The sequence below is a fragment of the Empidonax traillii genome, unplaced genomic scaffold (genome assembly GCF_003031625.1).
Source record: "Empidonax traillii isolate 1590-97213 ecotype Southwest subspecies unplaced genomic scaffold, ASM303162v1 scaffold155:size2260171, whole genome shotgun sequence".
Classification (NCBI taxonomy): Eukaryota; Metazoa; Chordata; class Aves; order Passeriformes; family Tyrannidae; genus Empidonax; species Empidonax traillii.
Window position 1 is genome coordinate 1,613,707 of NW_020955348.1, and position 21,834 is coordinate 1,635,540.

The 21,834-nt window shown below is 36.1% G+C and overlaps 1 protein-coding gene across 9 annotated transcripts in view; it reads left to right on the top strand.

Moving 5' to 3' along the window:
- Positions 1-21,834, top strand: part of ERC2 (ELKS/RAB6-interacting/CAST family member 2) — a 411,704-nt gene that overhangs the window by 253,454 nt on the left and 136,416 nt on the right. For all 9 annotated transcript variants that reach the window (XR_003571338.1, XR_003571339.1, XR_003571340.1 and 6 more), the window contains one exon: positions 21,653-21,800. Coding sequence is in view for 1 of the 9 variants with exons in the window: in XM_027884805.1 (XP_027740606.1) it covers positions 21,653-21,800 (148 nt within the window). In the remaining 8 variants the exon portion in view is untranslated. The remainder of the gene's footprint in view (positions 1-21,652; positions 21,801-21,834) is intronic.

Below are 21,834 nucleotides of genomic sequence, written 5' to 3' on the forward strand. Positions count from 1 at the left end.
GTTTCTTTCTATCAGAATTACTGCTTTAAAAGTGCTCATTTGAAGTGGAACTGTCATTAGTTCAACTTTTGTAATAGAGATTGCACTTTGTCCAGTGCATTTTTGCTTTATTTGTTCATCATTAAAGTAGAATATGCAAATACAGACTTAGTTGCTGCATTATACGTGTTTAACTCATAGCACAGAATCAATAGATTTGAAAGCAAATATTGTATATAAAATAAACCTGAGTATTTAGTAAGCTTTGAAGCTTCTGTAAGGCTAAAGAGAGCTCTGCTATCTTACGTGCATGAGATCAGTAAGGAGGAACTTTTATTTTGGGTGATTTTACATTGCAGACTAATTAGCTGCACACATGCCATTCAGTGACAATTTTTCTATACTGCATGATCACCTTTGAGAAAAATAAGTTTTGTTCTTGTTGTCTTTGGAGAAAGAATTTGGAAAACAGTAGTATAAATGGATGAAGAAAATGTGTGATGCTCTTTTCCATTTTTCCTAGTCTTCCTTTTTCCCTGTCTTTCTGAAACATGTACCTGGTCCCATTGGCTCTAAGCAAAATGAATTTGTTTCCTTTCCCCTGCTTGCTTAAGTAACAAGACTGGTTGTCTCCTGAACTCACTTTTGCTCTGTGCTTCAGTCTCCTTCCCTTCTAAGTCATTCCATATGTTTATTGTATGTGTCAGATTGTTCAAACTGTTATTCCTAGATTGTTTTATTTCAAGATTTATTTTTAAACTGGCAAATACAAATTCAGGGAGCCTGCCTCTGTGTGGACCAGTGTTGACACCCTGTGGCTAACTAGATTAAATCACAGATGAGAATTTAATAGGGGTGTCCTATGGGATATCTCCCAGACTTTACTGCTGGAATACAGTAGTCTCATAACTGAGCTGTGTATTAACTGTGCAGCAGGTTTCTGCTCTCATTTCCTCAAGGGAATGTGTGAAAATAGTAAAATAATATATTGAATAACAACTGAATTTTATGGCTGCTTTTCCTTATCCAGTTTCAGATCCTTTTAACTGCTTCTATGCTAAAGAAAGAGCTGGATGCCAAGTGTTCAAAGGCATTATGTGATATGTGGTGAAGGTGTCTTTTAAACAGTCATAAAATCAGTGTTCTATTCATTGACCATTCCAAACATTCAGTTACAAAATCTTTAAGTCTTTTTTACTGCCGTTGTGGACGTGGCATTTCTCTGGAAATTGTTGCTATATAATTTATTTTATATCTTAATGTCTGTCTTTACATTAAGTGCAGTGCTTCAACTTTAAAACAAAGCAGTAAATTCAAAGTAGCACCACTGAATTCAGAGACTTTAATCGACTGGGAGTAAGGTGTATTTTAAGCACTGATAAAAGTGTGGACTTTTAATAACATCCATTTGACTTTTACTATAGATTTAGGGCATCATGGGAAAATATAAAACTTTGATATTATTTTGTTTCTATTAGTTGGCTGTGCAGTGATGGCATAAAAAAAGGTCATGTGCTACTCAAAGTACTTTTTTATCATTCTTTAAGCAAACTCCTGAAGTGAAGCCAAGGAATAAAGCAAATCTCAGAATAACTTCACCATTCATGAAGTCAGAGCCTGAATTTTTGCCAGCACAGTTTGTGTGTTCATCAAGTAGTCAGGAATAGGAAACCATACCCTCTTCAGGCACTCAAAAATGATGGTCCTTATGGCATAACCTGGACTAGTTTACATCAAGAAGTGCAGGTTTTTTGCACAAGTAAGAAGACATTTCCTAATAATTTTTCTCCTTCATTCTTGTTCCCCTTTCTTCTCCCCCTGCCTCCAAGCATTCACACTTCCACAGGGAATACTCTCACACCAGCTCTCTTAAGCTGCCCAGCACAAAGGAAGGGTAAGAGGGAATCTTTCAAGTGAGCAGGTGCCAAGCCATTTCAGACTTTGTAGATCAAAACTAACACTTTCAGTTCACCCAGAAGTTGGCAAGCAGCCAGTGCAGGTCATGGAGTATTGGTGTAAAGATCTCTGTCTAAAATACACGATTTACTAAATGAATTACTGCCTTTTGCATTAGCTCAGATTTCCCCTTGCATTGGCGCTAGAGTTGCCTTGTGTTGAGCACATTGCAGTAATTAGCCCAAGAGGGCACTTTAGATTAAATTCTTACCTAATTTTACACGCTCTGTGGTGCCAGTCATCCCAGTCATTATATATGGGATGTAAATCAAAGAGTTATGCCATTAGTTGTTGACACGTGGCACCATTTTGAGCTGCGTTTTCTCTATAACTGTACTAACTAGAAGCCTTCCCTTCTTCCTTTAATAAATTGTATGTCAGCTGTTTGTGGACATTTTACCCACTGATGCTACATGACTTATGTCGTCCATAAAGAATAATTATTAGATCTATTAAAGTATCCATGATTTCAATTTTTCAGTAATTTAAAGGAATACTAAAAAAATGGAAAATATCTTTCCTTGGGTTAACTGAAGGGTTTTGTGGCAGTGTATTTTTGGAAAATAACTTGTTGAGCCTTTTTTTCTCCCTATCTCTTGATGGGTAATTCACTGTACCAGTCCTTGAGGTAAAAATAATTTAATATGGTCCATTTGATATTTCTCCTTCAATTTTAACCCTCAAGACTGGGCAGAAAGCTGCCCCTGTGATGTAGTGCTCTGTGGGTCTCCATCACCCTCCAGACGATCCTCCCACTTTAAATAACACCACAGTCCAAAAGTCTCTGTCACTTCAAATTTATGCAACCCATGCTGCTTTCGCTGTACTGAAGATTTTTCTTATGATTTTGAGGGAGAACAGGTCTGCCTTGTGAGCTTTCCACCCTATCTCCCTTTAACCTCTCAAATCTCTTTGCCTGGTTTCAAGTTTCATTACATATACTTTGACCAGCTCTACTTGTTGCCAGTTTTAGACTTTTGCATTCCAGTTATTATATTCACTTGGGAATAAAAGCTTGGTGTGCTATAAATTTACTTTTCTTTTACGAGAAACAGAATATGGTTCTTTGGAAGTTAATCTATTGTCCCCATTCGTCTGATAACCTTTGGGCTGTTTTTTTCTTTGAGAAAGTGAGTGAAAACATATTTCAGTGTTCTTGTATTGAAGTATTTTAGTGTAAGACACCAAAGTGTAGGGATTGACTGTATTTTAGTATATTCTTACATGCAAAGACCTCTAAGACATAGCATTTAGAAATTTTTAGACAATGGACAACTAATTATCCAAAACATAGTGTGGATTCTCCTTTTTTTATTTTTTACAATGAGAAAATGTATTTTTTTCTCTTTAAGTATGTTACTTTTCGTAATCCTTCATAAAACTTGAAAGTGTCAGTCATCTAGATAATTGAAAACATATAATGAACTTAAGACTTATATAGTTGTTAAATTAACTACTGAGTACATTTAAAGACAAAAATGTATAGCAAAAATGTTTTTTCTCAAGTCTTTTTTGATTCTAATTATTCACTAAGGGAAAAAAAATGATTTTACAGTTAGTGAGGTTAAAATATTCTCTTCTGTTTAGTCTTTCATCTTGAGTTTTGAGAAGATGAACTACTATGTTTATCATACTTATTTTGACCTTAACCTTTTTTTAATGAAAGAGTCTTAAAATGTCCCAGCTGGCATGTCTCCCACTGTTGTGAAAAAAAAAAGGAGTAAGAAAACTTTGAGTTGTTCTTCCTGTGCAGTAGCTGTAGCAGGATGAATAAAACCTTACAGTGTATTAAGCAGAGAGTCAGTAATCGGTTATTTGGAGATGGAATTCAAACCATGTCTTGCCCCAGCTTGTTATGAAACTTATGAAGAAACAAGGTAGAAAAACAAAAGGGAGAAAATATATTAATAGATATACAAAAACATTAAATTAGACTTCTTTATTTGTATTATTTTGAATCAACAAATACAGTCCCAACACTCATCATAACATCTTTACAACTTTTAATGTGAGGTAGTTTGGCTGAGTGCAAGGTTTATGTACCAGACCATTAAGTCTGAACTAGGACATTCCCTGTGTTTTAAGTGGAATTTACAAAATGTGGCCCAGCTGGAGATCTGATTTAAGGAGCATTATGTAAACCTTTGTACCTCACCTATAAAAGCACACTGAAATTACAGGTGAGAATTAGCTCTGAGAATATGTTCTCATGCTAGTACCAAAAGGGCATCACTTCATAAAATCAGCAGATTCTGTTTTGGTGCAAAAGTAATGAAATACAGAGATACTTTTTTTCTTTTTTAATTAGCTTCTGATTTTTTTCCCCACAAGTGTGTCTTGCATCAAATGTGAAGGAGATGAGGTATAGTTATCTTACTGTCTATATCAGATGTCTGTTGGTGAACGTTGTCTGAGTGAGTGCTTCTGAATGGAGAACACCTTGCTCCAGATCATTTCCACACAGATGTGGGAACCAGATAACTGCAGTATTTGGTCAGGGTCAAAGATGAGAAATAATTCAGTGCCTTTGGGTCTTGTTCTATTGAAGAGCATTCTGTTACTTTTTGACAGTTTCTGCAATTATAGCAGAGTAAATAACACTTTTTTTTCCCTGGGAACAAAGGAGGACTCAAGCAGCCATACACTGTAGCCTGTGAAAAAGGTTTAAATTAGTAACTTCTTGGAACTCCTTATAGGAGTACTTCACCCAAAAGCTGTTAGTAGCTACACACACTACCTGTGTATAAAGCCTGCTGATTGTTTTATATGCAGAAATATAATTATATCTAGATAAAAAGTTCTTAGAGTACTCGAGTGTTTTTCCTGACTCCATTAAAATTATCCTTGCTTTATAGTGAGTATGACTGCTAATTAGTGCACTATGAAGTTCTTGAAAGCCATACATCTTAGCAATTCTGTGCCCCTGTGCACTGATGTAACATGGACTTCACTCAACATGTTCAAAATCCATGGGTAGTTCTTTTAGCTTATTTGTGGTGTCACTGTTTCAACTGTTCATCTCTATTATCCCAGCTTTTTGGACTTTTTATTCAAAGCCTAAGTATGGGAGAAGGTGATCATGTTTTTTTTTTTTAATAGGACTGAAGTCCTTTAATTTCTGTGGTATGCTGGAAGAGGCTGTGATTTTGTCAGTCTTGTTGCATCAGCCTGCTAAGCCTGTTTTAGCCTGTTAACACTACTGGATCAGAGGGCCAGAGAGTTCTGAGCAGGAGAGAGATTCCAGACTTGTACCGTAGCTAGTTAATTCTTCTTAGTAAAAATCATTAATGTTGATGGAGTGAGATTGGCACATTTGTTCCTTATGAATGATATGAAGTAACTACAGGTTAATATTTCAGAAACCTCTACTTTGTTAAACAGGTGTCAGATAGCATTATTTTTAATCCAGTGTCTTCTAAATAGAAAAAAAAATAAATGAATGAGATTTAAAAAGTGTTTGCTTGGAAACTGTCAATGTCCTGGTAACTTGCAAAAAAAAAAATTCTCAAAGAGTATTAAAGAAATATAGCATATTTAAGTATTAGAAGTTCATTATCATGTAAGTAGATATTTTTCTTTTTGGGGTACAATTGCATAAGGGATGGGTAGTGGTAAAATGATGTTTAAAAGCTTGATTATGGTGGCATTATGTAACAGTAACTTTTCAACACAGTTATAGTGTTTCAATTTGCAAATTTTACATACTAAAACAAAAAATCAGTCTAGCAAGCTGCAGACTTTTAAAGACTTTAAATCTGCCAAATTATAGCCACTTATTTTTACCTGACATATTTTCAGTTTAGACCCACATAGGAGCTGCCAAACTTGTTTCTTTTCATTACCTGTTCTATGTCTGGCTTGAAGTTTAGATTTTAGAAAATGGAAAAAAGCTGTTTGTGAAATCACAAGGCTCTTGAGCTCTTAGTTTCCTCTTAGTATCAACGTTTATTTATTTAGGTTTGGGCTGGGTTTCAAAAGATTGAAATTGGAAACAGAGAAGGTGACTCTGAATACCATTTATCTGTATGTAAGCGAACATTCAATGTACATTTAATTTAAAAAATTGCTGTTTCCTACGAGAGGGAGATATTTTTCACATTGTTAAAACATTTTTAGAGGTCACTAGGTGGTCATGTCACCAGCAGGGAGTTTTTGTTTGGCAGGCTGCATTAGCAGTTAGTAACAAATGCCTCCCATGATTCTACGTTCAAAAGGAGTTGCTTTGCAAGTAACAAATACTTACAACCTGAGAACTGAAGTATAAAAAGTAGTGACAGGGGAAAATGTTTGGAAATGTAAAACAGCATCTTTAGTGGCCAAATTGGAGTGTTTAGGGAGTTGAAGATTACATATCTACTTTATACTTGAGCTTGGAGTTTACAGAAGCATTAATATTTTCACTACTGCAGTTGTGAATCTCATCATTTCTAAAGAACTGTAAATTTGCAGATTACAGAAGTCCTTGGTTTGGGTTGTAATTAACACTTTCAATATAATTGTCATCAGAGCCTTCATCCTTGCTTTAAATTTTGTTCCCTTTTCTAGATTTGCATATTTTATGAATGCCTATAAATTTTCTGACTTAATTTTTCTCAGACTTAAGACATTTTAAACAGTAAGAAGGAATAAAACTGAGCAACACCAAATGTGTACAGAAAGGTTGACCAAATATACATTGGGAGACAATGGAAGCCATGTTTGAAAGATTTGTAATCACTTACCATGTTGTCTTTGTTGATTGAGATATGGTGTGTAAACATTTACTAGTGACAGTACATTAGTATTTGGAAAGTAAAAGTACTGTGAGTTGGACTGAAGATATCAATTTCTTACATATGTAGTACAGTTCATTTTCAGACAGAGGTTATTAGTAGCTGGAACAGGGATTTCTTCCTTTAACCATTGATTTCACTTTTTCCTGATGAATGTAATACAGACATTTTGATTATTCCAGAGTATAATTTAGGCCCATGTCATCCCACTAGGCGAAAGAAATGAGGGATGGACTCCAGAAGATAATGCTCATGGTGAGGCTAACCTGAAGCAACCACTTGACTTCCTTAGGACTGCACTGATTCACACCTAAGCTCTGACCCTGACATTGCCAAAATGACCCTGATCCATTGCCAAAATTCCACAATCCCTAGGCTTTCTGCAGTCAGATATCCTTGACAGGCTGGCTGTATTTTTCATTTAAACTGATCAAATCCAAACTGAGGCCTTCTTTGCAGGAGAGATCTGTTGTTGGACACAGGGCCTTCCCAGTTTCATATGAGGTGTAACGTCTATGGAATGTCTGCAAGGGGTGAACAAAGCCAGAACGAGGATGAATTGGACACACGTGGTCTTTTCCTTTGGCACCTCAAAATACACGTTTCATTAAAATGGAGTTTTGCTTTTCTCAAAGAGAGTCTCTTGTTGATGGACAGTGCTGAAAGCACGAGAATGGAGAATACCTCTGAAGTATGGCAGGGTGAGATCTGTGTGTAATCCCATCAACTCACCTTTATACTCAACTTTCACAGGAAGGAAACTCTAGAATATGAGATAGAAGAGAATTGCTGTGCCTTCTGATCCTGAGACCTTGTTAAAACCAGGCCTGCAGTCTGGATGAGCTGAGGAATAATGTGCGCCAGCTGTGCAGTCTAGATGGAGCACAGGGAACCAAGAGTCTCTGACAAAGAAAGGTGCTTGGAAAGGCACATTAGTCCAATCAATACCACATGGTGACCTTGTGAGGACTGGAGTCCTTGGGGTCCCTTTTCAGAATTAGACTTGGACCAAATCTGGCAGCTGGATATTGTTTGCTCTAGAGGGTTGCCGTGGTTTAGTTAGCTGTACTATTGCTTGTCTGTATTGAATAGGAAAAGACCAGGCCTGGAATTCTCAATATCTCTATGCTGTTGTACTCAGAAGACACATTCTGATGATTTTTCTGGGGATTCCTGGCAGGAGCAGTATGCAACTTAATCCTTACCTCAGGCTCTGCTGAACTAGATTAGCTCATGCATTACTATGGTTAGGGCTAGCGAGGTGCAGATGAGAGTTATCTCGAGTCTGTGGGCTAGTGGTATATCAAGCAAGGAGCAAAGGACTTCTGCTTCTCATGTGTGAGTGTTACCTGGTTGCTTTAAGACCTGCCAGCAAGCTCTCTTGCTTCCTGTTTTAGTGTGGCACTCTGCTCTGTCAGGAGATGTTGACCTGAGAGGTATGGTTATGTTTATCTTCATTACTGTGGGCTCTAATCATGCAATACCTGGAAGCTGGGAATTTGTTGCTGGGTAGTGACACAGTCTATGGTTAATGAGATTTACTAAAAAGTGGTCTTAACTGATTGGAATAAGCAATATTTACCCAGTCCAAGAGTTTCATGACTTACCCTTTCAGTTTCTGTGCAAAAGGGATCTGTGAGATGTTTTTAACGTTTTTTGAAAGCTTCAGTTTTATTTAATTATTAGGCTGAAGTTACAGCTTTTTAAAGAATTTGTAGGCATATATTGTCCCATGTACAGTATGAAATAAATTGTAATTTTTTGGCTTTGTATTTTTATGTTAAAAAACCAAGTTTTAAGTAGCCTACTTTGAAGATGATAATGAAAAATTGATCTATGAGTTGGTAAATGCTGTTTGTTCTGTTGGTAGCTAACATCTGCTTCTCTCCTCTCCTGCAACAGCTGAGGTTTTGCTGCTGGAATAAATTATTTTTAGGTGATTAGCATTAGATCCTTCTTTAGAAAATGAATGCCACAGCTTTTTAACTAGCAAATTTTATCAACATCTTTAACAAATCACCAGTGAGGTGCAGTAGCCATTGTCAGTAATCACTTCTTTGCTAACTTGGAAATAGTCATAGTTGCTGAGACTTTATTACTTAAAAAACTTAGGCCTCTCTCAACAGTACAAACATATGCTTAGGTCCTTTGAGGAATTTAGCTGTTTTTGGAAAGGAGTTGGGGGCACAGTTGGGGTTCTGTCCATCTCCCTGTTCAAGAATTGGTCATTTTTAAGTACAGCATTGAACTTTGGGTACCGTTTTCAGCTGGTTTTGATTGTGCTCTGATTTATTCATTTTACTGTACTAAGACTTACTGGTTTGGTTATGAGGTAATGGTATAAATGTGATGGTGAGGTGCTGCACAGAATGAACTGCACAGCTCTGCTGGGTAGGATTTAGGTTTGTCCAGTTTGTCCATCTGTCTGTGTGTCAGCTGTGTGAGACTGGAGATGCTGGGGGGTGTTGGGCAGAGATTTCAAGCCAAACACCTTCCTGGCTAAGGGACGAGGCTGCTACAACTGCAGATGCTGAAGTGCTGTTGGTACTGACATGAAGTGGAAGTGGCAGCAGTACCTGCTAAGACAGAAGACAGGTGATAACAGCTAGGGTTGTGAACAGGAAGGATGTCAAGCTGGATCACTCCATGGGACATTACTCCTTAAGAGATTTTCAGCTGCAAAAAGGTTGGCAACTAGAGGCTTAGATTACATTTGAATGGAAAGACTTAAAAAATTACTCTCAATCTAGCACTCTAGATCTATCAAAATTTCACTGGCTAACACCACAGGATTTGATTATAACCAGTAACAATTATTCTAACTGTTGAAAAAAGTAGGAAATACCTGTTAGCATTTTCTCCTTTTTTGCAGTGTGCATGTGCCTTATCCACTGTATTGATTGCAGAGAAGAACAAATAATTTTCTCTATTATATGAGTGACTGAGACAGTGACTCCTGAGAAAATGTACTTTGGAGGTATTGTCAACATATGTGAAAATACGTTCCCATACCCTAAATTGGTTTACTTTTCACTTAGGTAGTCAGCACTGATATGATAAGGTCCTTGTTCTTCAGGTCTCTTGGTTCAAGCTACTCTGCTTCCTGTAAATATGAACTGAACACGTCAGCCTTTATAAACATCACATGTGCTCTGTTCCTCACAAACAATTGTAGCTGATAGTAATTGTTCATTACAAAGTAACTTCCACTAATGTCAAGAAGCATGGAAGTAATTTGGGGAGAAACATACTTTGTTCTTTTGTACTTGTATGATGCGACTCTGCCTTAAGGATAAACTTAAGTCAACTGTGGAACCATGAGCAGTATTCACATAGTAGGTTTAAAATGAACAGAACAACCAAACCGTGTTTTAAATACTTGAATGTAGTTTTAAATTTTTTTAAATATTGTATTTATTAGATTTTTACACTGTGTTTCCTACTTTTAAAAATATCTCAATTCTTTATTAACTAAAGCATTGTTTTCTGTTGTTAAATCATAGGGTTTGGTAATGAATACAATAATAGCTTGTAGGACTTACTCAGAAAAAATAGGGCAGACACAGATAAAATTTCTTAGCGCCTGATCCTTACCCAAATTTTTGATTTTGCTGAATCCTTTAGTCCAGAAAGGATAGTGTTGCATTCTCTCTTTCTACATCATTCTACCAAGTTGGTTTTTTTTTTTTTTTATTTTTTATTTGGGGAAATACTGTTCTAGCCAGATAATGTGGTTCTCCTATGCTTTAAAATAATTTCTAGAGTATTTCACAACTTTGTTGTATTTTGAGAGCGTGCATTTTCTATTGTATTGGCAGCAATTTAGCAGCATAGGTACCTGAAGAGTTGAGTTGTAGTGACTAATTAGTTCCCTTTTGTGCAAAAAAAAAAACAAACTAGACCTACTTTGGTATGTAGATTTTGATTTGGTTGGTTCTGGCTTCTTTGAGCAGCTGAGGTGCTCTTATTTCCTACCACCTGTACTGAATCTCTGCTCGTTGCACAAATGGACAGCTGCTGTTTCATTTCTCACAGCACTGGCGCTTATTCTATTAGCATTCCTCCTTCTAGAGACAGATCTTCTTGAAATGGGTCCCATTATTTGTGTGAGTCACAGGGCCACCCGGATAGCAGAGTAGGAGAGCATTTTCCACAGCAACTCCTTCTTAGGCTCATTGTCACGATTCTTTCCAGATGTGCTGTTGATTCAGGTAATGTTCAAAATGCTGCTTAGAAACATCTTATTTTTCTGTTGTCTTGGATTCCAGAGCTCATCCAAGGTTGCTCTAAGACTGTACATATGCATTTTTTAAAAAATGTTTCATTAGCCTGAAACAAATTTTGAAACAAATTAACCCACCAAAGAAGATCAATGAGCAAGCTTCTTCACACAAAGTTGAATCATATGACAGTTTTCATGCTTCTGGCAATGCTTGTGAAAAGCTCCATTAGCAGGGAAGTCATATAATTAAATAACATCATGTGGTATCCTATCTCCTTCTTTCCCAATCTTTTAAGATACTAATTAGAGAAATATTTGTGTGCTGCTGCCTAATTTCCTCTCTCCTTCCATATGAAATATCTTGTGCCTACCCTGGGCTTTCATTGTCTTTACTGATACTTCTCTATTTCACAGTTATTAATTTCATATGCTGTATTGTGGACGTGAAGGATTTTATTAAAAATTAAGGTTTTTTTTTTTTTTCCCCTGAGATAAAATGATGGTGGTGGGGTTTGAATAAAAATTCTCTGATAAAATGGCCTTAGACACTTAGGTTTTTAGACATCCCATACCTAAAGGAATCATGGTCTGCTACTTTGAGAAGAAATATCTTCTTTAATCAGATGCTTAACTATTTTTTGTGATATAATGAAATTGTGAGAAATAGTATGTTTGTTTTGTACCTTATGAACTAGGCAAGTTATACAAAAACAAATAAAAATAGTGAATTGTAAGAGTTTGTAGGATTTCCTGTGTCTATAAAATTAAACTATGAAACTTCTAACACATATTCACAGTGCAGCAATAAGTAATGGATGTCATCATGTTAATAACGGTAATGATGTTTGTGACTTCTTGGATCTAAATTAAAATAGATAAAATGTTAAAACTGTCAGCCTTTTTGGGGTATGTGTGGGGTGTGTGTTTCTTTGTTCACAGCTCTAAGGAGTTTCTTGGTTTAGCATGCAGAATTGTACTCTGACATGTATTTGTGACTAGTGGAAATTATATGACACTGATTTACACTGGTGTCTGACACCCTACTTAGTAAGTGAACATTTAAAGTGTGCCCTCAGATCAGTTATCAAATATGAATTACACACTGCCAAGAAGAGTGCATTTTGTTAATCATAAGTATTCAGGCAGTTTTATTTATGCAAATTGCCTTCTAATATACTGTACAGATCATGGCATACATTCTAATACATATTCATACTGATTTCTATATTTTATTTCAAAATGAAGTCTTTGTGATATATTTTCAAGTTAAGTTGATCTACATTGGATTTATGAGCTTTGTTATACATGTTGTTCAAAGGGCAGCTCTTTGTAGCATTATGGAAATTAGAGGGAGGACATTAAGTTACTTCTTTCAAAATCAGATTAATCTTTTTCTTATATTTCCATTGGAAAGGGAGGAAATAGATTTTTCTATTTTTTTTTTTGTGTTGGTATTTTGTTGATCAGCATTTATTAAAAGTTGAAAGAAAACCCCACTCATTCTTCTTCGTAACTGTCTACTCTGTAACAAATGGTTATTTGGAATATATTGTCAACTCAAAATTAAGGACAGATAACAGTTAACAAAAACTAATAAATGAAAAGGTGAGGGTTTTTTTAATATTCTGTTTCTGCATCTCAGTTTTATAGTCTTTGACTCAATTATTTTGAATTCCCTGTAAATTCATTGAAGCAGGAGTAACTCTTAATAGTAACTTTTTTTCCAAGCTTAAACCTTTTTTTTGGCAGTTCAAAAACATTACCAAGAACTATATTCTAAAGATCAAACCATTCCTTCTGCAAAGTACTTTTATCTTTGTCTTCTATAAACACAAAAAGCGGTGTTGAAGGATGAGGGGGCTGACAATGACAGATTACCTATAGTTTTGTTTTCCTGTTTAACTTAGGTGGACTCTGTGCAGTGCCATGTTGTGCTGTAACACAATCTCTTGCATTCAGATCCCATTGTTCTTCTTCCCAGCAGTTCCCATTTCGGCGCCATTTTGGGCTGTCACATTTTAACCAAGTACGGGGGTCACTCCTATGGAGAACCAGAGTGTACAGTGGAAGTCAGTTCTAGTAAAAAGCTGCAAAACCCAGGAATAATTGTCATCTTCTAACTTATTCTACTGTGCTTTGCAGGACTGTGATTTTTTTTCCTCTGGTTTTCTCACACAGTCTGAAGCTTGTTGCATCTCCTTATGCGTGAGCAGTGCTGCCCGTGTGAATGAGATGAGAATGCAGTGGTCATTGAAGCATGATCTATGAAACTGTGATGTAATTGCTTTCACAGTGTCTTTTCTGAGGGATCTGTTTTACTTGCATGTCATTTTTGAAACATAAATTATCAAGACATCAGAAGTGCAATGTTATAGGGCTTGAAAAAGTTCCAAGAATTCAAAGGGCAATTGAGTGCCTACTTCTTGCTTGAAAATTAGCCCCAAAAGTTGAATGTGAAGTTTCTTCTTTGCCTTCTAAAGTCTGGATTATTTGCTTAGTAAGAGACCTCTATGCACATAGCAAATTGATATTAAGTAGGAAAAAAGGAAATAATTTGCAATTGCCAGTGTAAAGACAATACAGTTACTGGGAGATGTAAGAGTGTGGTTATGGGAGTCATGAACTGTGGCAGGTAAACTGGATGAAAAGGATAAATTGGTAAGGAAACTGCTTTTTCAAGAAAATATTACATGATTATTCAAAATCAGGTCTTCTCCTTATTTCCATTTACTCTGAAATTTCACATTAGGAGTAGATGCATCTTCCTGTTTCTCCCTGATTGTAGCCTAATGAAGATATACATGTAATTCAGGTGTAATACAGAGACTATTTGTTTGTCTAACATAGTGTAAGCATTGACATTTCATCCTCACACCTGTTTCCAGCAGAAGACTTGATCAGATGGCACATTCAAGATTTGATACTCAGATAATATGAGGAAAAGTGCCTGGTGGGTCCAAGTGGTGGACTGGGGTGTGTAAGGGCAGGCACCCCCTCTTTGTGTCCCACACTTAATGGGGCAGTCCCCTCTACTTGTTGGTGAGTTTGGGCTGTGGAGCATCAGTCGTTCTCTGTGTTTGCTCTTAAGAGAACCAGGACAACCCCAATTTCATGCTGTTTTTTTCTCTGGAAGTACTTCAGAAGGGTTTGTTCTTTGAATACAGTGTGAAATAAATGTTTATTTGAAAGAAATAAACTATAAATATCCTTTGGATGTTTGGATAGATAAATTTTCTGTCAAGCTCAGACATACAGTTTTAGGATAATCTTTGAAAATCAACAGTGACTGAATTTAAATGCCTGTGTCACAGTTCTAGCTTAGACTTACACTCTGTTATTGAATATAAAGATTCAAATTTCATGTATATGATCACTATGCCTTGCTTTTAATGAAAAGGCTTTAAAATACCAATAATATTCTGAAGTTTATTTTCTAAGATGCATGCACATCCATAATGGATTAACAGCATGTTTTAACAAACCATTTATTTGCTTTAGGAGTGACAGAGAGAAGCTGTTTCAAACAGGATCTCTCATCACCGTCTATCTCTAGTCACCTCCTACTGAACTTAAGGTTGAATACTGGGGGTCATGAGGGAAAGAAAACAATAATTAAAGGGAAAAAGTTGATTGAGCTGTTTTTTTTTCTCCTTCAGTATGATTAGCATGTAAGAAGCTGGCTGAGTACTGTATATCATTAGTTCAAATATTTCTGACTTGATTTAACTTTAATAGTGACTTTTTAAGTTGCATTTCTGTATTTTGTGGAGAACAGCTTAAGTAGTAAAGGCAGTAAAAGTTCTTGTTAGAAGGTCTTGTTTCTATAAATCTTAATCTTGGAATTCTGTTAGATTACAGTGGGACTGTTTCTAAGAAATCACTCCACCTCCCAGAAAGTTGTCATGAGTTCTTTTATTAAAGCTCAAAAAATTATTCTTAGACTAACAGAGGTGGGGAGTAAGGCAGGAGTGTTTACAGAGCTCACTTCTAAATTGACTGTGATAAGTGGCAATGCAATGTATTATGATTAGAGGTTTCTGGGAGACTCTTTAGGAAGGTTAACTGTGAGGCAGCTCTCAAAAGAAAGCATTTATCTTAGTGGTCATCCTGCAGTGTTTTATACTACTGAGATTTTTTTGTGGGTGGTTGGAACCATTTTTTTGTGTTTTATTAGCTGTATCTTGAATACCTCCTACAAGCTGAATGACAGCTTAGGGTTATTAAATCTGTTCTTAGTACATTTTTTTATCCTTAGTTAATCTTGACTAAATATATGCTAGTGAACAACCCTTTTTTCTCAGTTGTTGCCCATATTTGTTAAAGAAATTATTCCATTTGACATTTGTTTAGGCTGAAGTTTGATAAAATACTGTATACAATATACTTTTTCAGTTTGGCATTCAACAGAGACTTTCATGGATTTATTTCTTCTTGCATTATCTTATCTTCCCTTCTAGTATGCTAAGACTTCCTTTTCATATTAAGTAATTTTTTTCACTCTAGGACAGATGCTTTTACAAATGCATAGTCTGTGCCTGTATTGCTTGAGATCCATAAGACTACATTTTTCAGGTGTTAGGTAATGTTTATAATTGAGTTGCTTTGATATCATCTGCTTTCTCTAATCCTATGTATGGTACTTTAATTCAGGTTGTTCCTTAGTGCTACTTCCAGTGACTTTACTAAAATATTTATTTGTTTGTTTGTTTGTCTGGAAGCCAAGACTATTGTGAGATTAATATTTGATCAATCCTCCAAGGAAAGGCACGTCTGTATTTCACTATCACTGAGGAATGGCCTATACAGTATAAAGTCATTCTTATGTGCAAGTGTTATAATGGAATTTTTCACAGGAAACTGTGCTGTTCTTTCTTACTAGAGATGTAGAAAATTAAATGTAAAAAGTCTTCCAGTCATAGCAAGGTTAGCAAGCTTATGGTGGAAGCAGATGAAGCATGACATTAACTCCAAGGACCACTGTCCTAAATGAGACACAGAGTAAATCATTTTAAAACATCGAATCACGGGGTTGCTGGTAAAGTTGTATCTTGCAGTGAGATCAGCTATACCCAGGTCATTTCTAGGAGATGTTTGCCTAAATTGTTCAAAAAGGCTTCCACTTTCAGTGGCCATCTTTCCTCAACCTCTAGTATTCAGTTGCTATTGATACTTAACCTACCATTATCATTACACCTCGGCTTGATATTAGAAGGGAAAACAACACAGCTTTCTTCTACAGCTTATGGACATTATTTTTTCTATGTGCCATGAATATAGAAAAAAAAGTTCTATTTCAATTTGACATAGCATTTAATGTTCTCTTTATCCTGTTGCCACTCATAGACTATTTATTGTAGTTTTCCCCTCTTGTCAGTCATTTCTCTAACTGCTTTTTTCCACATTTTTCTTGGAGTTCTGGATTCGTTATTTCATTTAAGATCCTTCATGTAGATCAAAAGACTGACTTCTGCTTTGCAATCTATTTTTGTTTATACTTCTCAATGTGATATTTGTCTTATTCACAACAGATCCTTAATATAGAGTTTCTCCTTAGTTTTCTAGATGTCTTTGGTTTGTGAAGACATTTTTATTCCTCTCTTCATGGCACTTGAAAATCCTCCCATTCTCAAGCCTCATTGAAATGTAATAAGTAGATTTTCTAGTCCATCATTCATGTAGTTAATGAAAACATTACACAGACTGGAATCCTGAATGGTTTTGCATGGAATACAACTTGTGTAAAGAAATCAATTCCTGGCCATTAGGAATGGAGTGTTTCTTTTGTCTATTATTTTGTATTTTAGTCTGAAGTGACATTAAGTATAGTAAAATATGTGTGCACATTTTCTTGGTACTTCTTACTGGAAGCATTAGGACCTTAAGCCCAGCTCTCAACTGTGACTGTTCCATTCACTGTCTCTACATTAAGGAGGCTTGCATGAGGTAGAAGGTTCCTGTGGAGTAGAATGTAGTCAGTCTTTGCCAGGGAGAGAAGTTTAATTTCATCAGTTTTGCTTTTTCAGGGAAAAGTTCTCCCTCTCCTCTTTGGAAAGACCAACATATTACAGTAGAGGATATATAAGCTGAGAATCCTAGGAATGACTTTATGTAGTTCAGAGGAAAATGTACAGAATAATTAACAATGTGGAGCAAATGCTGTTAGGTTTAATTATGTGTTTTTTAATCTGAGAGTTTACTTAATTTTACCCTATACAGTTGGAGTGATTTTTTTTTTTATTTTTGGTGTTAAAAGTACAACATTGTTATTTGTATAACAGATTAGTTTGCCAAAAAAAGAGAGGAAAAACTACTAATAGCAAAAGGGATTACTCTTTATAAATATTACTGTTAAAGAATGTCATTTAATCCACTACTCTAATAAATTATTTTAAAATGTATTTTATTGCCATAATTTATTAAACAATAAGGAGACATTTTGGCTGCAAATAGTGATAACATCTCTATAGAACTGTATTTGGATAGTAATTTTTTTTTCCTGACACAGTAGATAATTAGGAATTATAAATTACGCTTACACTCTTCGGCATGTTAGCTTGAGAGTGTGTTGGACTGTGTGTTGTTCTTGGTGCCAGTTCAGGTCTTGATATTCAAAAATTCTTGCACTGAGTTTCAGAATGATGAGTTTCATTTTCTAGCAGCAAAGTGGAAGTGTATTACCCACCTGAGAGATTCAGAGGAAAAACTTGCCACCAGTTTACATTTTTGAATGAAGTTTACATCATGTTTGTAAGTGAGAAAATCATTGTCAGCTGCCTTGCTGGCATCTTAACCATATTGCTGGTGGCCAGATAATGCCATTTCAAATGTTTCTTGAAAGATGGTGATGTTTATTTTATAGCAAGGTCACTGGATAACTAAAATAAATTGCTTCTGTACATGATTTTGTTCTTCCATAGGAAACTTGAAGTGTGATGACAGGGTATCACGGCAATGTGGGTAAAGTGTGGGTAAACTCGTGTGCAGTATGCAACAACTGGGATATGATAATCTAGAGATCCCAGCATGTCCTGAGAGGCAGTTTCATAAAGGCTTGGATCCCTTCACTCACAATGCCTTACTAGCATGGGCAGGGGATTTTTCAACTTCTGTGTTTCAGGGACTTAGTGGAGGCTGGATGCCAGCCCATACAGAAGTAAAGGACAACACTTCAGTTTCCTGAGGTGCTCTGTCACAACATCTTCATCTCGTACTAGAAAAACGTTAATAAGAGCTGTTGGGTTTCTCTGTCTTCTCTTCTCCTGTACAGAAGTAGTTTAATAAAGACATAAGCAACCAACAAGTCCTGCTTTGCTGAACTCCTGTTAACCCAGAGGCCTGGTTAAATGCCACTGGATTATATATTTGAGGTTATTACTGTTCAGATTATCCATGCTAATAGACACAGCTAATGTGCCGACATATCCCAGGAGTGTGTCTGTGCAGACAGGTGCAAGCTTGCTCTGCCCGCACTCTGCAGGCTGTGTGTGAGCCAGTTCCAGTCTGGAAGCCATCAGCACATTGTGTGGCACTGTGCCCAAGCTAAAACACCTTGTCTCTTAGATAAATGAGGCTTTACAGCTTCTGAGCTGATGCTGGCTCTCGTTTGGGTGGCTTCGAGAGTGCTGGCAGTGTGAGTTTGCATTGATGTATTCATCATTCCACCTTGCTCTGGAAGGACTTCAGTAGAAATCCCTATCCTTGCACTCTTGCACGATTGTCTCTCAACATGCACAGGTTTAAGGCCGCCCAGCTCCACTCAAATTAACTATAAAGATAAGAATTAAAAAATATATTGGCAGTAATTTTGTGGGGGCCAGTTCAAACCCGTGTGTGCTGTGGGTTTGATTCAAATCTTAGAGCGTCTCAGTGGAGCACTTGTGGTGTCATATGACAGCAGCTATTTCACATGACTATGAACCATTATTTCCTGGAAGTGTTTGATATGAGTCATTATTTCCTGGAATTAAGTGTTTGGGTACCTATTTTCCCAAGATAGGAAAATCCCCCATCAGCTGAGAAGGTGCATGCTTGGCTCTGCAGAATGTTGTGGCTTTGGGGCTGCAGAATCCAGAGTGCAGATTTCTCAAAGCATGTTGACCGGCTCTCCTGTCCCGTGGAAGGTTTCACCTCATCTGCTACTTTCAAGTAGGGGTGGAGAATGTTGCACAGTTGAGTAGTTGTGACCACAGGAATGTGTGATCATTTTGACTGGCAAGTCAAAAAATATGGATGCAAGTGAATACTATTATCAGATGCTGAAATGATACCAGAAAATTCAGTAGTTCTGACTCTTCTTACTCACTGGTCAGGTTTGTGTTTTTACTGCCAATTTTTGAGGCAGAGGAGAAGCAAACCTCAGAGGAGAAGTAAAACTTCGGAATAGCTTCATAGAGTTTTCAACTTAATTTAAACCTTTAATTCTATTTTTGGCTTTTTACAGCTCTAATATGTGTTACTCATAATTAAATAACTATATATCACTAAAAACCTCACAGATGGCAAGAATTTACTGTGAAATTTGCTGTTAGAGAGCAGACATTATATAGGGTCTGGCTGGCACGGAGTTCTTACATAGCTCGAGTGAATCTAAATATATTCTAAAACCTTGGAATTTCTGAGATGTAGATTTCTTTACCTGTGTTCATTGTGAGTGATTTGAGTTTATGATGACTGTATCAATGTTTACCTTCAAATATTAAGTAAGTTTATGCTATGATTCTTTATCTCTGCAATGATTATTATGGTATAAATAGATTTATTTATACTTTGCTGTTTATGTATTTTACAGCAATGATTACCATTATTCAAAGTTTAGTGTTTAATCCTATTAGTGTTAATTGCAGACAGGGCAAGTCTTTTCACTACATATCCTGAAAACCAGAGGAACATTTTTTAATATTGTCCAAAATAATAACAAAATTGTTGCCTGATGCAAGTTAAAAGTAGGGAAATGTTTCTTGATGCAAGACCACTGGAGCAGTGTCAACACTTCTGACTAACTTTTTTTCAGGAATTTTAATACAGAGTGATATCAGAAGACTGTAGGGGAGCCAACCTAACGTTATTTGATTTGGAAGAACGTATTTTATATATATGTGCAATATGCTGTTTCTGTTTCTTTGGCTTTAAAGTAACAGATACCTGTTGTTTCTGCCAGAGAATTGAGGTTAGCGCATGTGACACCTGTGAAGCTCTGGCACAGGTTGCCCAGAGAAGCTGTGGTTGTCCCATCCCTAGAAGTGTTCAAGGCCAGGTTGGGTGGGGCTCTGAGCAACCTGGTCTAGTAGAAGGTTCCCCTGGTATTTTTTTTTTACGTTTAATACTGGTTCTTTAAAATAATTCATGCCTATAATTTAAATTAAGGTTGTTGGAGTCTTATGGCATTCTCTTTTAAACATCATTTCACTGTGATTAGAACGAAGAGGACAGAATAATGAATGAGACTATTAGAGTGTATGAATAAAATGTAACTGTTTATCTAAAATTGATCCATGTCGCATAACTTGGGGCAAAATAAATGGGTTGTTTTTCTTTGACTCCATCAGAAATATTGTCCTATAAATATTTACATTAATACATTGGGAACTTTGAAATAAAAGTGAAATAGCTTTCTTGACATTTTTGCTGGCAAGCGAAGGACTGTGAGAATTCCAAACTTTTAGCTCACCTTGACTGTATGAAGTTCATGAGCCATATTCTTACATTTATTAGCAGTTGGAGCCTAAGGTTAATTTATGATTCATTTATCCATGTTTATTTTTTAGTGATTGATCTTATATAGTTCTGGAAAAAGGCATAGGCCATAACATATTCTGTTCTAAAAGCTATTTGATGCCTAAAGGTATTATATGCTTTTTCTTGGCTGATAAGCCATAGTCTGTCATCAAATGCATTGCAGAAGGTGAATATATTTCTTTTATTTATGAAAGCAAAGGACAGATTATGGCCTTGCCAGCACGAGCACTTTAGAGCATAGGAGACTGCAAGATCTGTGCTTCCAACTGCGTGTTGTAAAAATTGCCCTTGTCATGTGTCCTCACAAACTATTTATGGTGTGCCCCTGGTAGTGCCTGTGTAATCCTCTTTCTGAATACTGTTAAGAGTCTGTTTGCTTTATGAAGATTGAGGGGTCAAGATTGCAAAAGAAAGGATTTCTCATGAACAAATAGATCAAGAAACTTATTTTCTAGATGTTCTGTTTTACTGCTAGAAATATACTTTTGTGGTGACACGATGAAAAATAATAAATCCATAGGAAAACTTTTAAATAAATATGAGGAAGATGTCCAGATATTTCTGCACTGAGGTTTCTAGGGGTACAAAATTAACAGGATATTATAAACATCTGTTTTATTTGTTTTTATGGTTTGTATAAATCACAGAAGATTTCTATAAGATACTCTAGAATTTGGGCAAGTGAATGAAAAAATATCAAAGATTTTTAAAAGCAAGAAGTTTCACAGAAATATTGTTGGATATATTGTAGTAAAATAGACTGATATAAATGTTTTATGAAGTCAATAATGGAAAATTTATGAAGAGAACTTTTCTGGCTAGTCTCTTTATTTCATGATTTTGTTAGACTTGACAAAGTTCTCTATTTAGAGTGTTCAGAAGGTAGTTGATTGTCCTCCTAGAGATTGAAAGAAACATCTCACCTAGTGAAATGTAGTATATGTTCTGTTTTAATGAGAATGTAACAATTTTAATTTTATTTTATCAGACAGGAAGCTTTGCTTGCTGCAATTAGTGAAAAAGATGCAAATATTGCCTTGCTTGAGCTGTCTGCTTCAAAGAAAAAGAAGACTCAAGATGAAGTAATGGCTCTTAAACGAGAGAAGGACAGATTAGTACATCAGTTAAAACAGCAGGTGGGCAGACATTACTTTTCCTACTTTCATGGCA